The 18,249-nt window shown below is 38.4% G+C and overlaps 1 protein-coding gene across 1 annotated transcript in view; it reads right to left on the minus strand.

The window, feature by feature from the left end:
• LOC119839053 (ankyrin repeat domain-containing protein 17) overlaps positions 1–18,249 on the minus strand; it is a 41,723-nt gene that overhangs the window by 16,251 nt on the left and 7,223 nt on the right. The window contains exons 4-18 of the mRNA XM_038365230.1: positions 12,621–12,786; positions 11,205–11,466; positions 9,762–9,983; positions 8,659–8,916; positions 6,568–6,721; positions 6,039–6,249; positions 5,409–5,622; positions 4,939–5,164; positions 4,291–4,644; positions 3,554–3,921; positions 2,061–2,145; positions 1,759–1,818; positions 1,325–1,413; positions 527–781; positions 7–168 (exon numbers count right to left, since the gene is read on the minus strand). Coding sequence (XP_038221158.1) covers positions 7–168; positions 527–781; positions 1,325–1,413; positions 1,759–1,818; positions 2,061–2,145; positions 3,554–3,921; positions 4,291–4,644; positions 4,939–5,164; positions 5,409–5,622; positions 6,039–6,249; positions 6,568–6,721; positions 8,659–8,916; positions 9,762–9,983; positions 11,205–11,466; positions 12,621–12,786 — 3,086 coding nt within the window. The remainder of the gene's footprint in view (positions 1–6; positions 169–526; positions 782–1,324; positions 1,414–1,758; positions 1,819–2,060; positions 2,146–3,553; positions 3,922–4,290; positions 4,645–4,938; positions 5,165–5,408; positions 5,623–6,038; positions 6,250–6,567; positions 6,722–8,658; positions 8,917–9,761; positions 9,984–11,204; positions 11,467–12,620; positions 12,787–18,249) is intronic.

Here is an 18,249-nt window from a genome sequence, read left to right on the forward strand (position 1 = left end):
GTGTACCTGCAGCACAAGGGTGCGCAGCTCGTTGTAGGGCAGCGCGATGAGCGAGGGCACCTCCCGCTGCAGGTAGGCGAGCACGGCGCCGATCTCGCGCGCCTCCGCCGCGCTGATGTCGCCCTCGCTCGCCTCGCCCGCTTCGCACGTCTCGCCCGCCTCGCCCGCCTGAACCGCGCACTTCATTATTATATTTAATACTAACTGGCTTACTAGAACAGCCTATGTTACTTTGTTATAGATATTCTTGATATTATTGGTAACTTTCTGATGAAGGTAAAGAATCCATCGAATTTATCAAGCGCAATAGTGTTAAAAAATCAAATAAAAAAACTTTACCTATCCTGTTTATAGTACAGAGGTAATTGTTTAATTTACACTATGAGGTTTTAACATTACAAGTTTTGTTTGCACTATGAGGTTTTAACATTAAAAGGTTTGCAGTGACAACTATCAAATTACAGATGAGTTCATAAGTAAAACCTGTTTCGATATGGTAGAAGTAGGTACGTAAAGCAATACATACCTGTGGCGCATACATTTCAGGTCTCTGCTGCATATCTTGTACATATTGCTGTTGCTGTAACTGTTGTTGTTGCTGCTGTTGCTGTTGTTGCTGCAGCTGTATCTGTTGTTGTTGTTGCTGCTGCTGCTGCTGCTGCTGCTGCTGCTGCTGCTGCTGCTGCTGCTGTTGCTGTTGATGTTGCTGTTTCTTTTGCGTTTGCTGCAGTTGCGTAGTTAACTGTTGCAACTGCTGCTTTTGGAGTTCTTGTAGTTGCTGCTGATAAATAGAATTGCGAGATTGAACATTAGCAAAAACTAAACTTTAATCAGATCACAGTAAAAAAGACTAATCTTTACACCATCATCTACAACTAAATGAGGATACATCTAATATGTTAGTTACACGTACGTGTGCTACCGATATCAACACATCTATATACCTATTAAAGTGTCGAGTTACCGTGACGTCACCCACTTCGTTAATATGTTGGCCGAGACGTTGTAACGCGTCTAGTAGGAGAAATTTGCAACCGAACTTAGCGCATTTACGAGTGGCTTTTGCCCGGGGACGGTCTTGTATCGGGGTGTTCTATTGGATACGTTAAACCATTACAAGCATTGAGACTTATTCAATTTCAATAATTACACAGAATTAAAATCAATGTCGCCGAAGTGTCAGTAACACAGTAAAACCTGTTATAGTGTACAATATTTATAAAGATTTACTCGTTTTGAATATTATAAGTATTAAAAATAGAATTATTTTGGGACAGAACTTCTATAAATATTTATTTCAACGTAGCATGAAACTCTGGTTTACCTGATTTAAGTTGGTCGCTAATTGTTGCATTGGGAACATATGTGTCGGAGGGGGATACGGCGGGGTTTTCGGGGGATGTATCTTCACACCTGTTAAATAAACATCATCCTTTATTATAGTAATCATTTAACAAATTATTTTTTTATCCACACAGACACTAAATAAACGTTAAGATTTCCAGAAGATTGGTATTTTTACTTTGTTGTCCGATAATAAACTATGCAATATATTATATGAATAGAATAACATTTTGAATTGAAAAAAATTGGGTATGCATTTGACAGCGTCAATTCATCATGTACCACATACATATACCACGGGTTAGCATGAGTAAATAAAGCGAAATTCCCATTGATAAAGCTTGGCTAATATTTCATCATCACTCGAACGTACAACAGGAAAGCTGCAACAATAAAGTAAACCGGCAAACTTGCCTTGAGCACGGAATTGTAGGTCGAGCGCGTGAAGGGCCGACGTGGCGAGCGTCGGGGGACCTTTTAACAAGCAATTATTTATTTTTTCAAAGGGATCACGCGAACTATCAAAACCCAACTATTTTTTCACTTATCCGCATCTTTTATTTCGTTTCTCCTAGAGCCTTATAATTAAGGAATACAATTATTCGTAATTCTTCGTATTTAGAACTTTAATACATTCAAAATATTTTCAATGCTATTTTCTAAGTTTCAATCTCATTAGATTGGTATGATGAATTTAAAGTTGACATTATGTTTACCTGAGGCATCAGCTATTTCGAGCATGCTCCTATCAGTCTCTGGCAGTGATTCGTTGCGTGGTTGGCCCGCGAGGACCTCGGTTCTCTGCGCATCAAAGAATAAGGTTATCTTACATACATTGGGTTCTATTTAATTAACATTTAAACTAACTACTTCAAGATGTTGTCGTCTATTTAACATTTTGTGTATAATTTCGTTCCTTTGTAAATACATAATTAACAAATGAGTTCAATCCGTTAACAAATTTATTGCTAGAACAGAAGAGCAGTTATTGATTGATTAATTTCATATTATTTGTAATGTTAAAGAGACAACATTTTTTATTACATACACATTACAACATACATGGATCTACACGATTGCTACTGTTCATAAGTCGAAAGTTCGTCATATGAGAATTTTGCAATATGTATTTCCATTGTAATAACACATACATTAGTTATTCAAAAAGCCATAACCAACTAATAAACGCAACGCAAAATCTACAAACAAAAAATAAACAGCTACACTCGAACTAAACACCCAAACGTTACGGAAACTACGTATTAATGGGCAACTCACATTTAATTTCTTATCAAATTTATTTTTACATTTCTTGGGTACGTCCTTCCACGTAAAGCCGGGCGGTAGGGATACCTTAGCCATGCTCTTGTGGCTTAGCTACCATGGAAAGCAAGCAAAAAGTAACAGTATGATGAATTCGTATTGATACATATGTTGATACATATAAGGGGCGTATTCTGTGATTAGTGCAAAATGAATCAGACCTCTTTTGGCGAATATTATGGAAAAGCAAAGCAATTTTTAATTTTTTTTTGAATTATACAGCAATTCAACAAGTTATTTCGCAAAGCCAAATGGTCATTGTTTGTATGAATCTTGATTAAGACAGTTGCTAAAATGATTTGATGTATGTTATAAACTAAAATGATCAATCGAAATATTAAAAAAAAAAATGTTACCATAAAGTTCATATAAACATTTTTAATATTAAGATTGCTCTATTTTTTAGTTTACACTTCAATGAAAAGAGCAAATATTATTGGGCAACCTATAAAACATTTTTAACAATGCCACTCAACCAAAGTCTTTTAGTATATTAATAAAGTTTAATAAATATGGTATATATTTATTAAACATAAATGGAATGATAAATAAAATAATAATAAAATGAAATATTATACAAATATGTTGTCTAAAAGATCTTGATTTTTCATGATAAACCATAATACCAGCTAATGATTTAAATAATAGTGCAAATGTTAATAATATCCTAAAAATCATGTAAGTAGCTTGATAGCGCATATTCAACCATAAAATGCCTACATGTGACTGGCCGTTAGTAAAGCGCTATTGAGCGATCATTATATTCTGCATATACTTTAATCCGACTCTTTGATATCGTTCAAGTGCAGAATCCTCACAATCGAGTGTCATCAAGACGCTCTTCGTACGTGATTCCATAATGATATATAGCTATGTTGGGACGAACCTGATCGTCGATGATATCAGGCGGCGGCGGCAGGTGGTGGTCTGAGTGCGGGGGCGCGGGGCGCTGCTTGCGCGCGCACTTGTGCTTGCCCGCGGGCGCGGCCATGCCGGCCATGCCGGCGGGCGCGGCCATGCCGGCGGGCGCGGCCATGCCGGCGGGCGCGGCCATGCCTGCGGGCGCGGCCATGCCTGCGGGCGCGGCCATGCCGGCGGGTGCTCCCATGCCCGTGCCGAGGGGCGGCGTGCCCGCGCCCATGGGCTGCGCCAGGCCCGGTGGGACGGTGCCCGCCGCGCCGGTCACTGGGTTCACGTTGGTGCCGCAGCTCGACACCGTCCCGTTGTTCCCCGCTGGTGTTTGCTTTTTCCTCCCTAATGTAAAACGAGAGAAGTGTAATACAATTGTTTGGATATTTTTTGCGTGCTCAAATAATGATACTATAAGATATTAAATATTTTTTAACGGATTTTTTAATCATATTATTTAGCCTTAACTTTCTAACACTTTGGCCCGAGCGTGGAGAGACTAAGTTGTTACATGTCTTGTGTACTTTATAAGCTTTACTTTATCTTCAGAAATTAGTATACACACAACATAATACTTGTTAAGTATAATTAAATAAGAAGTCGGAAAAATATAAAGAAGGCTACAATTTTATGTCTATAAATCATTTTCACAAACATGCATGCTTATTAAGAGTACACACACATACGCTATACTAATTCATAAAATTTTCTCACCATCCAAGTAGACCTTGGCGAAGTTAGGCGGTAGATCCGTTGGCGCTGGCGCGGGCGCGGGTGCGGGCGCTAGTGCTGGTGTGGGTGCGGGTGTAGGTGCAGGTGCGGGCGGGTGCGCGGCTGCGGGGGCGGGTGCGGGGGCCGGCTGGTGCGCAGGCGCCGGCGCAGGAGCGGGCGCGAGCGCAGGCTGGTGCGCGGGCGCCGCGGTGGGCGCGGGTGCGAAGGGCGAGTGCGCGTGGTGGTGCGCCGGCAGCAGCGCGCGCTGGTTGAAGCCCGGCGCCGGCGCGTGGCTCAGCCCCAGTGCGGCGGCCTGCGCGGAGCTCAGACCGTTGCTGTCCTCCGCTCCAACACCGCCTGCGTATATACATTTCAATATTATAATCATCAAAATACACAAAAAAAAAACGCATTTTCTTTTATAGATTTACCATATATTATGATATATGATATCGACACTTAAATGTTGGATTGTAATTAACAAGAATGCAATAACAAACTGTATGTCAGTAATTCATTTTTATCTTCTTTATGGTTTACTTTTTATCTCTTGTATAGAATTTAAAATTGTTTATCTCCTTCCCAAACAAATGCTATCATGTACAGAGTGCAATAAAAAGTCAACAGGTAAAACTGCGATCAATCGCTCACCCCTGGGCAGCATGACGGAGTGCGGGTAGTCGAGCAGCAGCTGCACGACGGCCGTGTGGCCGCCCTTGGCCGCCTCGATGAGCGTGCTCGAGTTGTCCTTGAGCTTGCGGAACGGGTCCGCGTCGCACGCGAGCAGGAACTTGACCACGTCCGCGTGCCCGCCCGCGCACGCGAGCGACAGCGGCGTGTGGTCGCCGTTCACCGTCATGCGGTTCACGTCGGCGCCCTGGAAACGTTGTGGCGTTCGTATATTACATATTGTGGATTAAGATGTGCAACATATCTCCGCTGGTTTCAAGCTCAGTCCAGATTGATTTTTTGTTAATAAATCAATAAATAAGTTAAATTTTCTTGCAAAGTAATACACATAGCTTTAATTTTAGCACAAAGCTACATGCATTTAAATTTAGCAAATAAGCTAGGTGATGTTTTGACAACAATATTATGTGTTGCGTAAAGTAGCCAGTGACCTTGCCGACGAGGAACTGCACGGTGCACAGGTGTCCCGCGCGGCACGCCTTCATGAGCGGCGTGCGGCCGCCCTCGCTCTCGTGCTCGAGCGCGGCGCCGGCGCGCAGCAGCACGTCCGCCACGTCCGTGTGCCCGTTCTCGCACGCGTACGTCAGCGCCGTGTCGCCCGTCTGCGTCTGCGCGTGCACGTCCGCGCCCGCGTTCAGAAGGTACCTGCTCGTGAGTACCGATTGGATTAGTCCGAGCTAACGACGACAACTGCTTTACAGTCTAGTTTATACTGCTATAAATGCAAAACATACGACCCGTTCAGAACTAATTTCACATGTTCGTTAAATTTAGTGGAGATTTTTTTTAATTTTAAATCTTTATTCTCTCATACATGAATCTTTGTCTTAAAGAATTTATCACAATATCAATATTTATAATATTAATAACAATTTATCAAAATATATTGATTTAGAAATTATCATTTCAATCTAAGTCTTTCTCTAATTGACGATTGATTATTTTCATTACAAATTCAACTAATACAAGAGCATTCTATGGTTTGCGTAGGTTAAACAGAACATTTACAAAATTTGCTAAACCACCAAACACACATCGACAATGTACACACTAAAACCTACCGGACGAGCTCCAAATGCCCCTCCTGGCTGGCCTCCATGAGCGGCGTGGAGGCGCCCAGTTCAGCATCCGCGCCCGCCTTGATGAGGAAGTCGGCCACCTCGAGGAAGCCGCCGCAGCAGGCCAGCGTCAGCGCCGTCTCCTGCGTCTCGTCCGTTTGAGCGTTTATCGCCGCACCCTGACCGAGCAACAACGCGACCATCTCCTCGTGACCTAGGTAAATAAATTGATAAAAACCACTTTAAGAATACAGTGATCTGGTGAAAGTGAAGTAATAAAACGTCAAGTAATCATCAGTAAGAAATTAAGGCATTGTCTTGTCCATAACTTTTGGTAGCAATCTATTAAAAAAATTAACTATAAGTGAAATATATTTTATATCTTGAGTGTTTCAAACCATAACAAATACATACATTTCCAACATAGAACTTAAAATATCAAATATCTTTATGTCTATGATAATCGGAAAGAAACACGTCACCACTAAAATGAGTAACATTTATTTATATATAAATAAAAAGCAACCCTCACCCTCTCTGGCGGCCTCCATGAGCGGCGTGTACCCCTCGTCGTTGACCTCCTCGATGTTGGCCCCGCGCTCCAGCAGCAGCATTGCCAACTCGACGTGACCTCCGCAAGCTGCCAGCGTTAACGGTGATTCGAAACTATCCGTCGGCATGTTGACCTGGAATACAACCAACCGTAAGTCATTATAATTATAATTATAATTATAATACCATATAAAAATAAGTCGGGTTTTCCTTCCTGACGCTATAACTCCAGAACGCACGAACCGATTTCCATGGTTTTGCATTCGTTGGAAAGGTCTCGAGCTCCGTGAGGTTTATAGCAAAGAACATTCAGGAAAAATTTCAACAGAAAAGTGTGAAAATCATTTTTCACATACATCTGGTGGCGAAACGGAGTTCGCCGGGTTTGCTAGTAATACCATATTAATTAATTATGTTTTGTAACATTTAAATCGTAAAATCATTCTAATGTAGTAAAATTACATAATCTATTGTTATAAATAAATTCTTCAACCATATAACTTCGTTTTCCGAAAGAAATAAATGAGATCTCTTAGGCTATTATATATATACACACATACAAGACTGTTTACATACATTATTATTACTTTTATCTTTTAAAAAACAAGAGACTAAATTTATTAATATTATTTTTTTTTTCAATGAGGAAGAAATCTTCAAAAGGTACTCTAGCTTTCGGGGAAAAGTAGATCATGTGGGTTTTCTACCCATTAAAACCTCCTCGGCGGCCAAACTCAAAGCATAATAGCAGGGATCCTGGGATCTCCTAAGGAGAACCAGAATCTAATCATCATCTATAGTAGCTCTAAGCTCTAAGGTAATACAAAACAAAAAAAATACAGTTAGTTTAACACGTTGGCTGCTGAAACACACCAGGTGTGTAAAAATGCTTGGAACCAAGGATGCGGCTTTACACGCCTAGCGTGTGGAAGCCGGCATCCGCGATAAATCGCGTCTACTGTGCGTAAAACACGCTGTGCGTGTTTTATTTTCTAAGCCGCCAGTGCGTGCGGGCAACACATTTTTATCATAAAATATATTTTTTATGATTTCTGCCATTTTTATTATTTTCTTTGTTTAGATAGTTAGGATGTAATTTTAATAAAACGAAAAAGAAAATATTTTGTACAAATAATAAAAAATGAAAACATAAATTTACGTTGGACAACGTTTTATGTACAAAATAACCTCTCTAATATCATTGGTTGACGATAAATTGTTACGCTGTTATATTAACACTCCGAAGCAGAATATCTGAAGCGCGTTCAGCATGAAACTTTTATTGCTAATCTATATTCTATAAGGAAGAATATCTTTATGTACGAGTTTAACACTCGTACATAAAGATATTCTTCAAATCCTAGTATTTCCTTGTGTTTTATTTTACACGAGTATTATACATTTAGAAATTCAAACTTTTTAACGGATTTTGAACGCGAATCATTCATTACATTATTAACCCGACGTAAAGTGTTCGAAGCGTCGGGCTATTAATATAATGAATAAATCGCGTTTAAAATCCGTTAAACAGTTTTTAATTTCTAAATGTATAATACTCTAAAAAGTTTAAGGAGAGGTCGTTATTAGTACCTTTTCAGCTCATTGTTCATTATAATATATAAAGCATTTTGAAAAAAATACGAATATGTGTGCAGAAAAATAAAGACTACTGAAATTTCTTTAAAAATAAATCGCGATATCAGAAACAGAATAATAAAAAAAAAAAAAATTGTAGAACACACACGGTGTGTCCGCCCGCACAGCTGGCTCGACTCTATGCACACGCGCAGCGTGGGCTCCCGCACCAGCGACAAAAGCGGTACGGCAAGATTGCCGCCGGTGCGGGAGACACGCTGAGCGTGTCATAGCCGCATCGCCGGATGAAAAAAGTTTCTGGATCAGCAGTGAAATTGTTAACTGTCTCCTACTATTTATGAAGTCAGTTGTAAATGAGTAATTATATCTCAGATGTACAGTCTTAAATAAAATCAATAATTTTCATAAAACACCATCTTATTTCTGTAACCACGTGCACGCAATCGAACAAACTGTTCGCAGATCGAGCACACACCTGCGCGCCCGAGTCCAGCAGCAGCCTGGCCACCTCGACGTGGCCGTCCATGCTGGCCTCCATGAGCGCCGTGTGCATCTCGTCCGTCTTGTGCTCGCGGTCCGCGCCCGCCGCCAGCAGGAAGCGCACCATGTCCAGGTGGCCCTTGTAGCAGGCGAGCGTCAGCGCCGACTCCTTGAACTCGTTCGAGTGCGTGTTGATGCCGGCGCCGTGCTCCAGCAGGATCTTCGCGACGCCCACGTGCCCGGCGGATGCGGCCTGGACGTGAGGAACGATGGGTTACATGAGAGCTCATGCAGCAAATTTGAGCAAATTCGCCAGAAATACATGAACAACATTTTACCTAGTTAACCGTTACTTTGTAGGAGGTTCCCAGTTAGAACTGGTTGTAAATATGTAAATGCCATGATTAAAACTAGTTTTATTGTTAAACTGCACCAAACACATTCAGTAATATTTGTTTTAGATCTTTAACTGTTACTGTAACTGTTTACACATTCAAAGTTTAAAGGACATGGTTTAATTCGACAATTCCTACCTATTATTATACTTACATAAAAATGTAAATACAGTTAACGAACTTTTAAAATATCAAGTTTCTCTCTCATTTTATAGAAATCTAATATTGCTATGGCTAACTTGATTGTATTTAATTTTTAGTTTTTTATAGCATTGAAATGCTTTATAAATTAGAAATTTTGAAAGAGAAAAAATTCGATCACGAGGCAGGATTCGAACCTGCGTTTCTTGCCTAACCGTAGCAACGCCTAGCCTCTCGGCCACCCGTGATCCTGCCACAGTAATCGAAGTTCTTCTACTCTTTCGGTTTGATTGTATTATTTAATAAAATCAAGCATTAATAAAATCAAGCAAGCATGCAAGCATGTTGAGTCCCAGTTGTTATATTAAATTGAACTCAACATGCTTGAAATAAAGGTCCGTATACAATTTTATAAACATTAATTAGTGCCTTTCACCCGAATACGTTTGAAATAAAGGTCCAAGGACAATATTATAAACATTGGTTATTTGGTTAGTGTCATTTAACCTAAAGTCCATCGTGATTTTTCTCATTTTGTCGTTAATGCGAATGCGACACGCACCTCCATGAGCGGCGTGTGCCCGTTCTCGTTGTGGTCCTCCACGTTGGCGCCGTTCTCGAGCAGCGCGCGCACGCACTCCTCGTGGCCGCCGGCGCACGCGTACATCAGCGGCGTGTTCCCGGAGCCGGACACCGCGTTCACGTCCGCGCCGTGCGCGATCAGCAGCCGCACGATGTCCACGTGCCCGGCGCTCGCCGCCTCCATCAGCGGCGTGCAGTCGCCCTGTACACATATTACGTTATTATATAGTAACTGTCTGATCTGACACACCCTTTTGCCCCAGAGGGGTGAAAAAAAATTAATATACTTCATTTACATAAAAAAACGCTTTAATGATACAATCAATTTATTTGTCTTGCATGTCCTTATGCAGAGAATAGATAAAGAAATTATTTAATCTTGTGCGATCCTAATAAGTATAATGAAATAACTTACAACAAATTATCGTATTGCCATCAATCTTTGATAAGTTTGAATTAAATCTGTCATTTTAAAGTGGGTCAAAATCAAGTCTAGAGAGGAATAGGATACAAACAATACATACAAAATAGTAACTAAGTAAACATGTGAAATTTTATAAAAAAATTACGAGCCATTTACGAGGAGTATAGCAACTTACACTATGACACAAGATTTTTATAGACAGTAGAATTGTTTCAAGTCAAAAAATTCGAGTTATAGAGTTTTTGACTGAAGGAAGTTTTACTTAAGACAAATTTTGTAGTTTTTAACCAGGTTTTGAAAGGTGGTCTCAATTATAATGTTTGATAAACAGAGATCATTTTGATTTCCTGCAGTGATTCACTGATTACTTTGACTACTAGAGATTAGTTGAGGATTTCGAGTAATGGAGGTGTTGAGATTTGAATAGGTACAATCATTACTTCGAGTTATGGAGACTTTCAACATATTAAGGTTTTACTTAAAGAGGTTATATAAGATTATATGTTACATACAGGAGAAACATTACTTGTAACAGTATTTGTTCATTCATAGGTCGTAAATGTAATACGAGACAACATTCACTTGTACATCTGTAATAACAGGCGCCTACGCATATGGCAGAGTGAGCTATTTTTCTGCAAATTGCGCTTTTATTTAATAATATTAACATTTTGTGACAATTACAATTTTTCTAGTAAAGTTATTATAATTTATTTTTGTATCATCTACACAAAGCATTACACAATGGAATACATTTCTATAATTAATCACTAAAACAACTCTAATAGCATATCAATGAGCATTTTATATATATTAAGCGTCTCCAATGGAATTTCCAATAAAATACCTGAGCGCATGCACAATAGAAAAGAACGCAATTTTTATTTTATATTTTTCGGCTTGTGCGGTTCTCATGTCACGATTTCAATTATTCTGATATTGAAATACCAAGGCGATGAATACCCTACACGACGATCACCAACAAACAAACGGACCCACCTTGATGCCCCGGTCCTCGACGCTCGCGTGCATCGCCAGCAGCACCTGCGCCAGCTCGTAGTAGCCGGCGGAGCAGGCGAGCGAGAGCAGCGACTCGCCCTCCTCCGTCGTCTCGTGCACCGAGCGGCCCTCCGTGAGGAGCTTGCGCACGGTGCCCACGTCCCCGTCGGAGCACGCCTCCGCCAGCGACGGCGCGCCGTCCGCGCCCACCGACGCGCCCACCGTTTGCGTCGTCCCCGTCGCCGTCGAACCGCATTGCATACTGCGTGCGAAACGCAACGGTTCAAACGAACGCACAGAGCAAGATTCATTTATAAGGACTTCTGAGACGATCAGATAAGATCAAAGCTTCACAATCACGGTTGGCGCCGCCTCGATTGGAGCGAAACGAGAATCGCTGACTCGACCGTAATCGATCCAAGAGGCGACGCGTTTGATAACTCAATCTCGGATTATCATCATGTTAATGTAATAGTATACTATACTTAAGCGAAACTGTTTTAATAAGACACTTAAACATAGAGCGGTAAGATGAATCCATAGAGACTTTCCTTCTTTTTTGTTGTATTAAATTAATTTCAATACTGCCAAGGTCGGTGTTAGTTTCTATTCTAAGTTGCATTTGCTTGGCGTACAGTTGCGCAATGTTTTTAAACATCGTTTTTAAGAATATACATTTACTACAATGTAATCAATGATTTGCATGCCTTTCTGTTAGCTCTTTAAAGTTTAATTTGAAACGTTTCTTATATAGTATTTAATTCTGCATGAAAAACTTTGATGGGAATAGGATTTATAATAATAAATTATTAATAACGTCATCAACCACTATTGAGAGTTACTAAATGTATTAACTATAAATATTGATCTAGATTTGTGGAAAGTTACCGTTACAAGAATACCTAAATGGCATAGATCAACTTTAGACTGTATTATTTTATTTCGAAGCATATCTTAATTTACATAATGTTAACACGTTCGAAGGTACCTACATATTAAGTCAAATGAATTTTTAATACATACTTAGCAAACACAAAACTTTATTTGTATTCATAATTCATGAAATACATTAACGACGAATTCACAGATTCTTTTGAATAGGAAGTACAAATTTTTGTATGAAATATCCAAACAAAACCTATGTAACATCGTTATTACTATACTGGATAAACTTGCTGAAATAATAAGTACTAGTCCACCTACTATGCTTTTTACACAATGACACCAAAAGGTAAATAATAGAAATTTATATAATCAGTACCAAGTAATAAATACGGTTTGTGTTAAAATAAAGGCCGCTCAATTATTAATGTTTTAAACCAAGAATACACATTATACTATACGTTCATTACTGTATTGTGTTCTAGTACGTCAACTTCCAGTGGAGTTAACATCAAGTAAGTGCGTCCAACTCACGGTTTCTCCTGATGGTGGTGCCTATGGTGCGCGGGCGGCTGGTCGCTGCGCATCCTGGTGAGCGCCGCCGCCGCCTCGTCGAGCGCGCACGACACGGACGACGTGAGCCGCCGCAGCACCTCCGGGTCCGCCAGGTGCTTGCCCTCGCCCGATAGCTTGCTTATGCCTGCAACACGTTACACATTATGCGCCTAGGTGTACACAGTACTAGCTTAGCCACTTCGCCTCAAAAATGTCAATGGTACTTCATACTAGTGTAGATATCTGGTTGTGATTTTTATGATCAGTACTTTCGAAAGTCTCAAACTCCCTACTGTGTGTGTATGCATACATCTTGCTTCTGATTGAATTTATGAAGATTAAACCCTTACAACATTTAAGAATATTAGAAATACTTTCAAATAAGTTAAGAATGATCATGACAAAAAATCGGGAACCTACCTAACCTATCTCATAACTTCTTTAGTCAATAGATAAACAATAAGGTACTAGAAACACCATATGATAAATGAATTAATGTTGTTACAATTTCATGCGTAATTTATGCCTAATGCACATAAGCTATGCAATATTAAAGCTCATTTTATACATACTGTGTGGGTGTTAGCAAATTAAAAATGGACTCTCCATATACGAATATGTAATACCTATTTGCATAATTATTTGTATATGTTGCGAGATTATTTTATCTATAGACATTGCCGTTTTATGCTTCTATGCGTAAATTGCACAGCTTACAAACATTAGATAACCGATTATATACCAAAAGTGACGATATTATAGTCTATAACTTCAAACCAACAAACAGCTCGTAAAGCTCCGATTGAACCAGTAGTCATTAAAACAAAGTTATTAACTACATACAAGTTAGTCTCTACAGAAATCAATATATATAGAGAGGTACTTATGTTTGTCCTATAACGACTGATGACGATGAAAAGCGCTAATATTCGCTTACAGTCGTAATTTTATAAGTCTTCTAAGAATGTAGATCATACAAATGGAAAGATAATATCATAATAAATAACAACTATATACCTTAATTATTATAACGTCAACATTTAGAAATTTAAGTACAAAAGAACGTATGACGTCAAGTATTAAACAATAGTCCACCAAACCAAAACCATCACAAATCAAAAGCAATCAAACGAGAGCATTAACTGCTCGGCCTACGTCACGAAATCAGTGGTAATCGATGGCTTAATTATTATGATTTTCACTTGTTCGCGTATGATATCGAAAACGGTCAAAGTATGCTATGATTCCAAAATAATGGCTTGATGATGCTCAAGTCAATCAAGCTAACGGCTTAGCGTGGCCTGATTGCGAAAGGTCAGCAGCTGTAAAGGCGTTTGGATCATAGCATTTTATTTTGATGAACTTTTCATTTAGTTTATGTGAGAACGCAATGAATGCACGTGTATTGATTGTTTCAAATTCATTGAGAAAATTCGTGAACTGCGAAACGAAAGGCATAGCAGTGGAAACTTAATAGGTTCATGTTTTGATTCAGTCAAAATAATTCTGGACTATTGGATTAATTTTATAGTTTTATCAATAAGTTCTATTTTTTAAATGTTTTATAGACCCTTATCTAAAATTGTTTTAAAAATGCATACGTAAACGAAGTCTTGCAGTTTACAGTTTATAGGAAATGTAATTATTATAGAAATTATTTTAAAATACAGATCTTAAAGCAAGGAACTGATTTTGATGACAATAGATGGGCAATTTGTGCAGGCTTGCTGTTTGGTGGTCAGAGAAAGATTCCAACTAATAATTTACTTACACAATTCTTTGGAATATACGGAAAGGAGTATTCTATGGGTGTTTTTAGCGACTGTGACTTTCTAGGAATCGCACATAGCCACTTTCTATCAGTCTGGAATGTAGTTAGCAAAAAAGTCATAAGGTAGACAAGGGCATACTGTCTAAAACTGCTCGTAAATCTTACTCGAAAAGGTTACACCTCACCTATGTGAACTTTTGAATTGGCTGATTACAGCACGCCAAAGTATATCATATTGTTAATACATAGAAAGTAAAATTGCATACAGTAAATGTTATGCGGCCGGTTGTAGAATACGTTTCACGCTCGGAGGCAATAAGCACGTTCGTTATTGCTTATTTCGGTGATGCAAAAAAAAAACAAACACTCTTTTGGGGATCTCGTAAAAGGATATAAAAGGAGAAGTTGTCTGGTGTTATATCTAGACAAGTTCACGATTTTATTATGAGATCTTGTGTTTTATATTTTAAGCACATTATTTTTCAAATATTTGCTAAAATATTTCCATTCATGTAGAATTCTTTCAAATGCGTTGTATGCATCAAAACCAGTTTATATTGTTGAACGATTTAGTAAACAAAGAAAAAAATAATAAATTTAATACGTCCTTTTGGTTCAAAATCATTTTTTTTACAACTTTGCTACAACTAGTAGGTATAATATGGTCTATGGAGTACACGAGAACGGTAACAGAGAAATCTTCAAACCATGATCACGACTGAAGTAACTCATGCGTTTAAATTCATTTGCATTTGGTCTTTGAATATTTTTATGCATAGATATAATTGTATAGCTTGAGGTGGCATAAAACAGAAGCTCACCAGTCGTTGCGGCGGAGATAAAAGTAGCCTAGATTTGTATTTGACCTCTAAACTCAAGTATAGCAGTAACGCCTGCGGTTTTGTCGCAAAAATAAAAGAAGTATTTTTCTATAAATACACTTTTGTGCGCAAAAATACTCCGTAATATATGAATGTGTAGATTATAATCTATAATTTTCTTGTACGAGTATGTTCTTTCAATTTATTTAGTTACTTACGTATATATAACGTATGAAATGTTTGAATGAAATGGTCTATAACGTATATGTACAAATGTTTATTGTTTGTTAGTATCATAAAATTCACCAAGTAAGCGTAATAGAAGCATCTGTGTACTCAATATTGGGGGGACAGTAATCGATGATACAATGATATCTTCGGAGACAGTGTCTATGCGTATATTTATAGCGATACCTACCGGTAGATACCAACTTGTAACCGAGCAGGATGTGTTCAAAACTTTTCATGGGAATAACAACCAATGTTAAGGATAACTTTTAGTAATTTATAGGACTTTAGCGAACTTGTATTTTTTAAATTATTTATTAGCGAGTTTTATATGCTTTATGATCTAATTTACTATTTAATACGATATAATATTTGTAAATGTTTATTTTCCCCGCTTCCCCATATTTCATTTCGCAATTAAAACTGAATACAGATAATATGGCGATTTCCGAGGCAAAAACAAATTCGCATCGATATACTTTTTAATATACCAATTCGCCACCATAAAAGCCAACGTCGCATTAATTTAATTAAACCTCGGCTAAGTCGTGCACACAATCTAAAGCCTCAAGCCGAGTCCCTTTCCCAACAACGTGTGAAACTCATTACATATTTGGATGCACGTTTTTCAAGTGGCTCGGTATTCAGTGCACATGGACACACACAGATATACAGACAATTTTTCATACAGACGTGACGTAAACACCGCTCCAGATACCGCGTGCGGCTGAAATAAAGAGCCCCCAGTGTCAATAATATGGTCAATGTTTATTTATGCCAAACCAAAATATAACTTGGATAGTAGGTACCTCAATGATTCGACGCGTTATCTTCTTCTTGGTAAATAGCGAAACGAATCGGATTAACACTGCGCTTTTGAGTTACACTATCAATTTCAAATGTGTACTTGACATCTAATGCAGTTAAAAAACAGTGGGTGTATCATTTGAATACAAAAAAGTAGATTGAGGGAGCAAACCTATGCGGGTCCGTTGGATGGTTTTAGATTAAAAAATTGTAGGACGAAATCTCTAACAACGATTTTATTCAATACGGACATAATTAAATTTGTGGATGAGAAGAATGCAAGATTTTCATATCTGAGGCGTATAAATTGGGTTGTCATTATCGATGTTTGAAGCGGAATCAATAACTTTATGTGAAATTAAGCTTTTAAATTTGCATTACTTATGTGTTAATGTAACATAACTGCAATAAGAGCGTGCAAAATAGCGCTGTATTTTTCAGCACACATTAGAACATGAAAATATGCAATCGATATACAGGTATCGCGGCATAAGCGATGAGTTTCTTCTGATTCGTCGCTTCTAATTACATGATTGTGTGGCAGGCTATGAATTTTTATTCGTCGTCGGGTGGCCCATTGGCATCGATTGTAATTATAATTGTTAAGCGGATAAACACAAGGTCGATATTGGTGTGCGTTGCGCATAGCATAAAATAACCTCGTAAGAAGATAGGATAATAAAGATGCCCGAGCGGTTTCCTTCCGCCAAAGATTCTGTACTAAAACCTTAGGGATTTGGGGCCGTTTTACTACAAGAAGTACAGGCTAAATGTCGGACATCAAAAGAGTTATGATACCAGAGGATGTGGATAAATGAGAAAAAACTCTATATACCGAAAAAAAAAGCTGGATTAATTTAAAAATTTTTGAATAGCATTGTATCTTACGCATAATTCTCTAAATGTGGGGATGACGTAAGAGATTTGTGTCATTTTGCGCCGATATCCCATAGCGTAAACTATAAACGCTGAACAAATGAATCACGCTCATGAATATAGGCCTTTTCTTTCAAAATGAATGAACCGCATTGCTGTATAATTGTAAGACAATTAATTAGTTTACACATAAGTTTCCTTATGGAGATAATTAGCTTGATTGCCTCTATCACCACTGACAAAGCAACGTGAATTAAACATTACCGGATTATATCGTGAATTTTGTTTACTGAAAGAATTTTATGCTGAATCTCTTCAACCTCGCCTTTATAGACAGAAAATCTGAACGTTACGTAGCGACGGAAAAGACTTCTGTTGCATATTTTTCATCGTGTGTACACGTTGAAACAATAGCCAGCACTGCGAAGGACACGTAGATACGGCCCTCATGAATAATTTACAGTTGATATAGTTTTACGAGTCTATAATATGTTGTGACGCGATCGAATTGGCGCCAAAATTGGTGCAGGACAGTTATGCTACGAGCTTTTCAACTATGATTGCAAATACAATTAGTTATAGACAAAAATAGCACCAAGTGGTATGGTATTTTAAAATGCATTTAACGCTGGAATAAAATATGGTTATTTTTATAAAATGTTAAATGCGCTAAAATTTTCATCATATTAAAAAAAATGGACTAGATTAATGCGCCGCCTACGAGAGCTTATTCCGAACTACAAAGTGAAACTAAACTATGAATTGTAATCAGATAAGAAGCATGCAAAATGAAAATCCACTGTGTTTGTCGGTCTATTCGTTAGCTAGAAAAATAATATTTCTACTGTACCTAATACCTAAACCCCAAACTCGATTTATATGCAATTTAGTACAAAAATAGTTTGGGACTCGATAAAGGGCATAAGATCGCTTTTATACCGAAATCTCAAGGGAACGGGAATTATGCAACTTAAAAGTCCGGGACAGCCTACCTTCTCCATTGAGCACGCAGCCGGAAATCTAGTTTTATTATACACTGGTCGTCAAAAAAATCGGCCCACCTGCATTTTTACCGCAAATTGTGAATTTTTCTCAAACTATAGAG

Source organism: Zerene cesonia, chromosome 3, assembly GCF_012273895.1.
Source record: "Zerene cesonia ecotype Mississippi chromosome 3, Zerene_cesonia_1.1, whole genome shotgun sequence".
Classification (NCBI taxonomy): Eukaryota; Metazoa; Arthropoda; class Insecta; order Lepidoptera; family Pieridae; genus Zerene; species Zerene cesonia.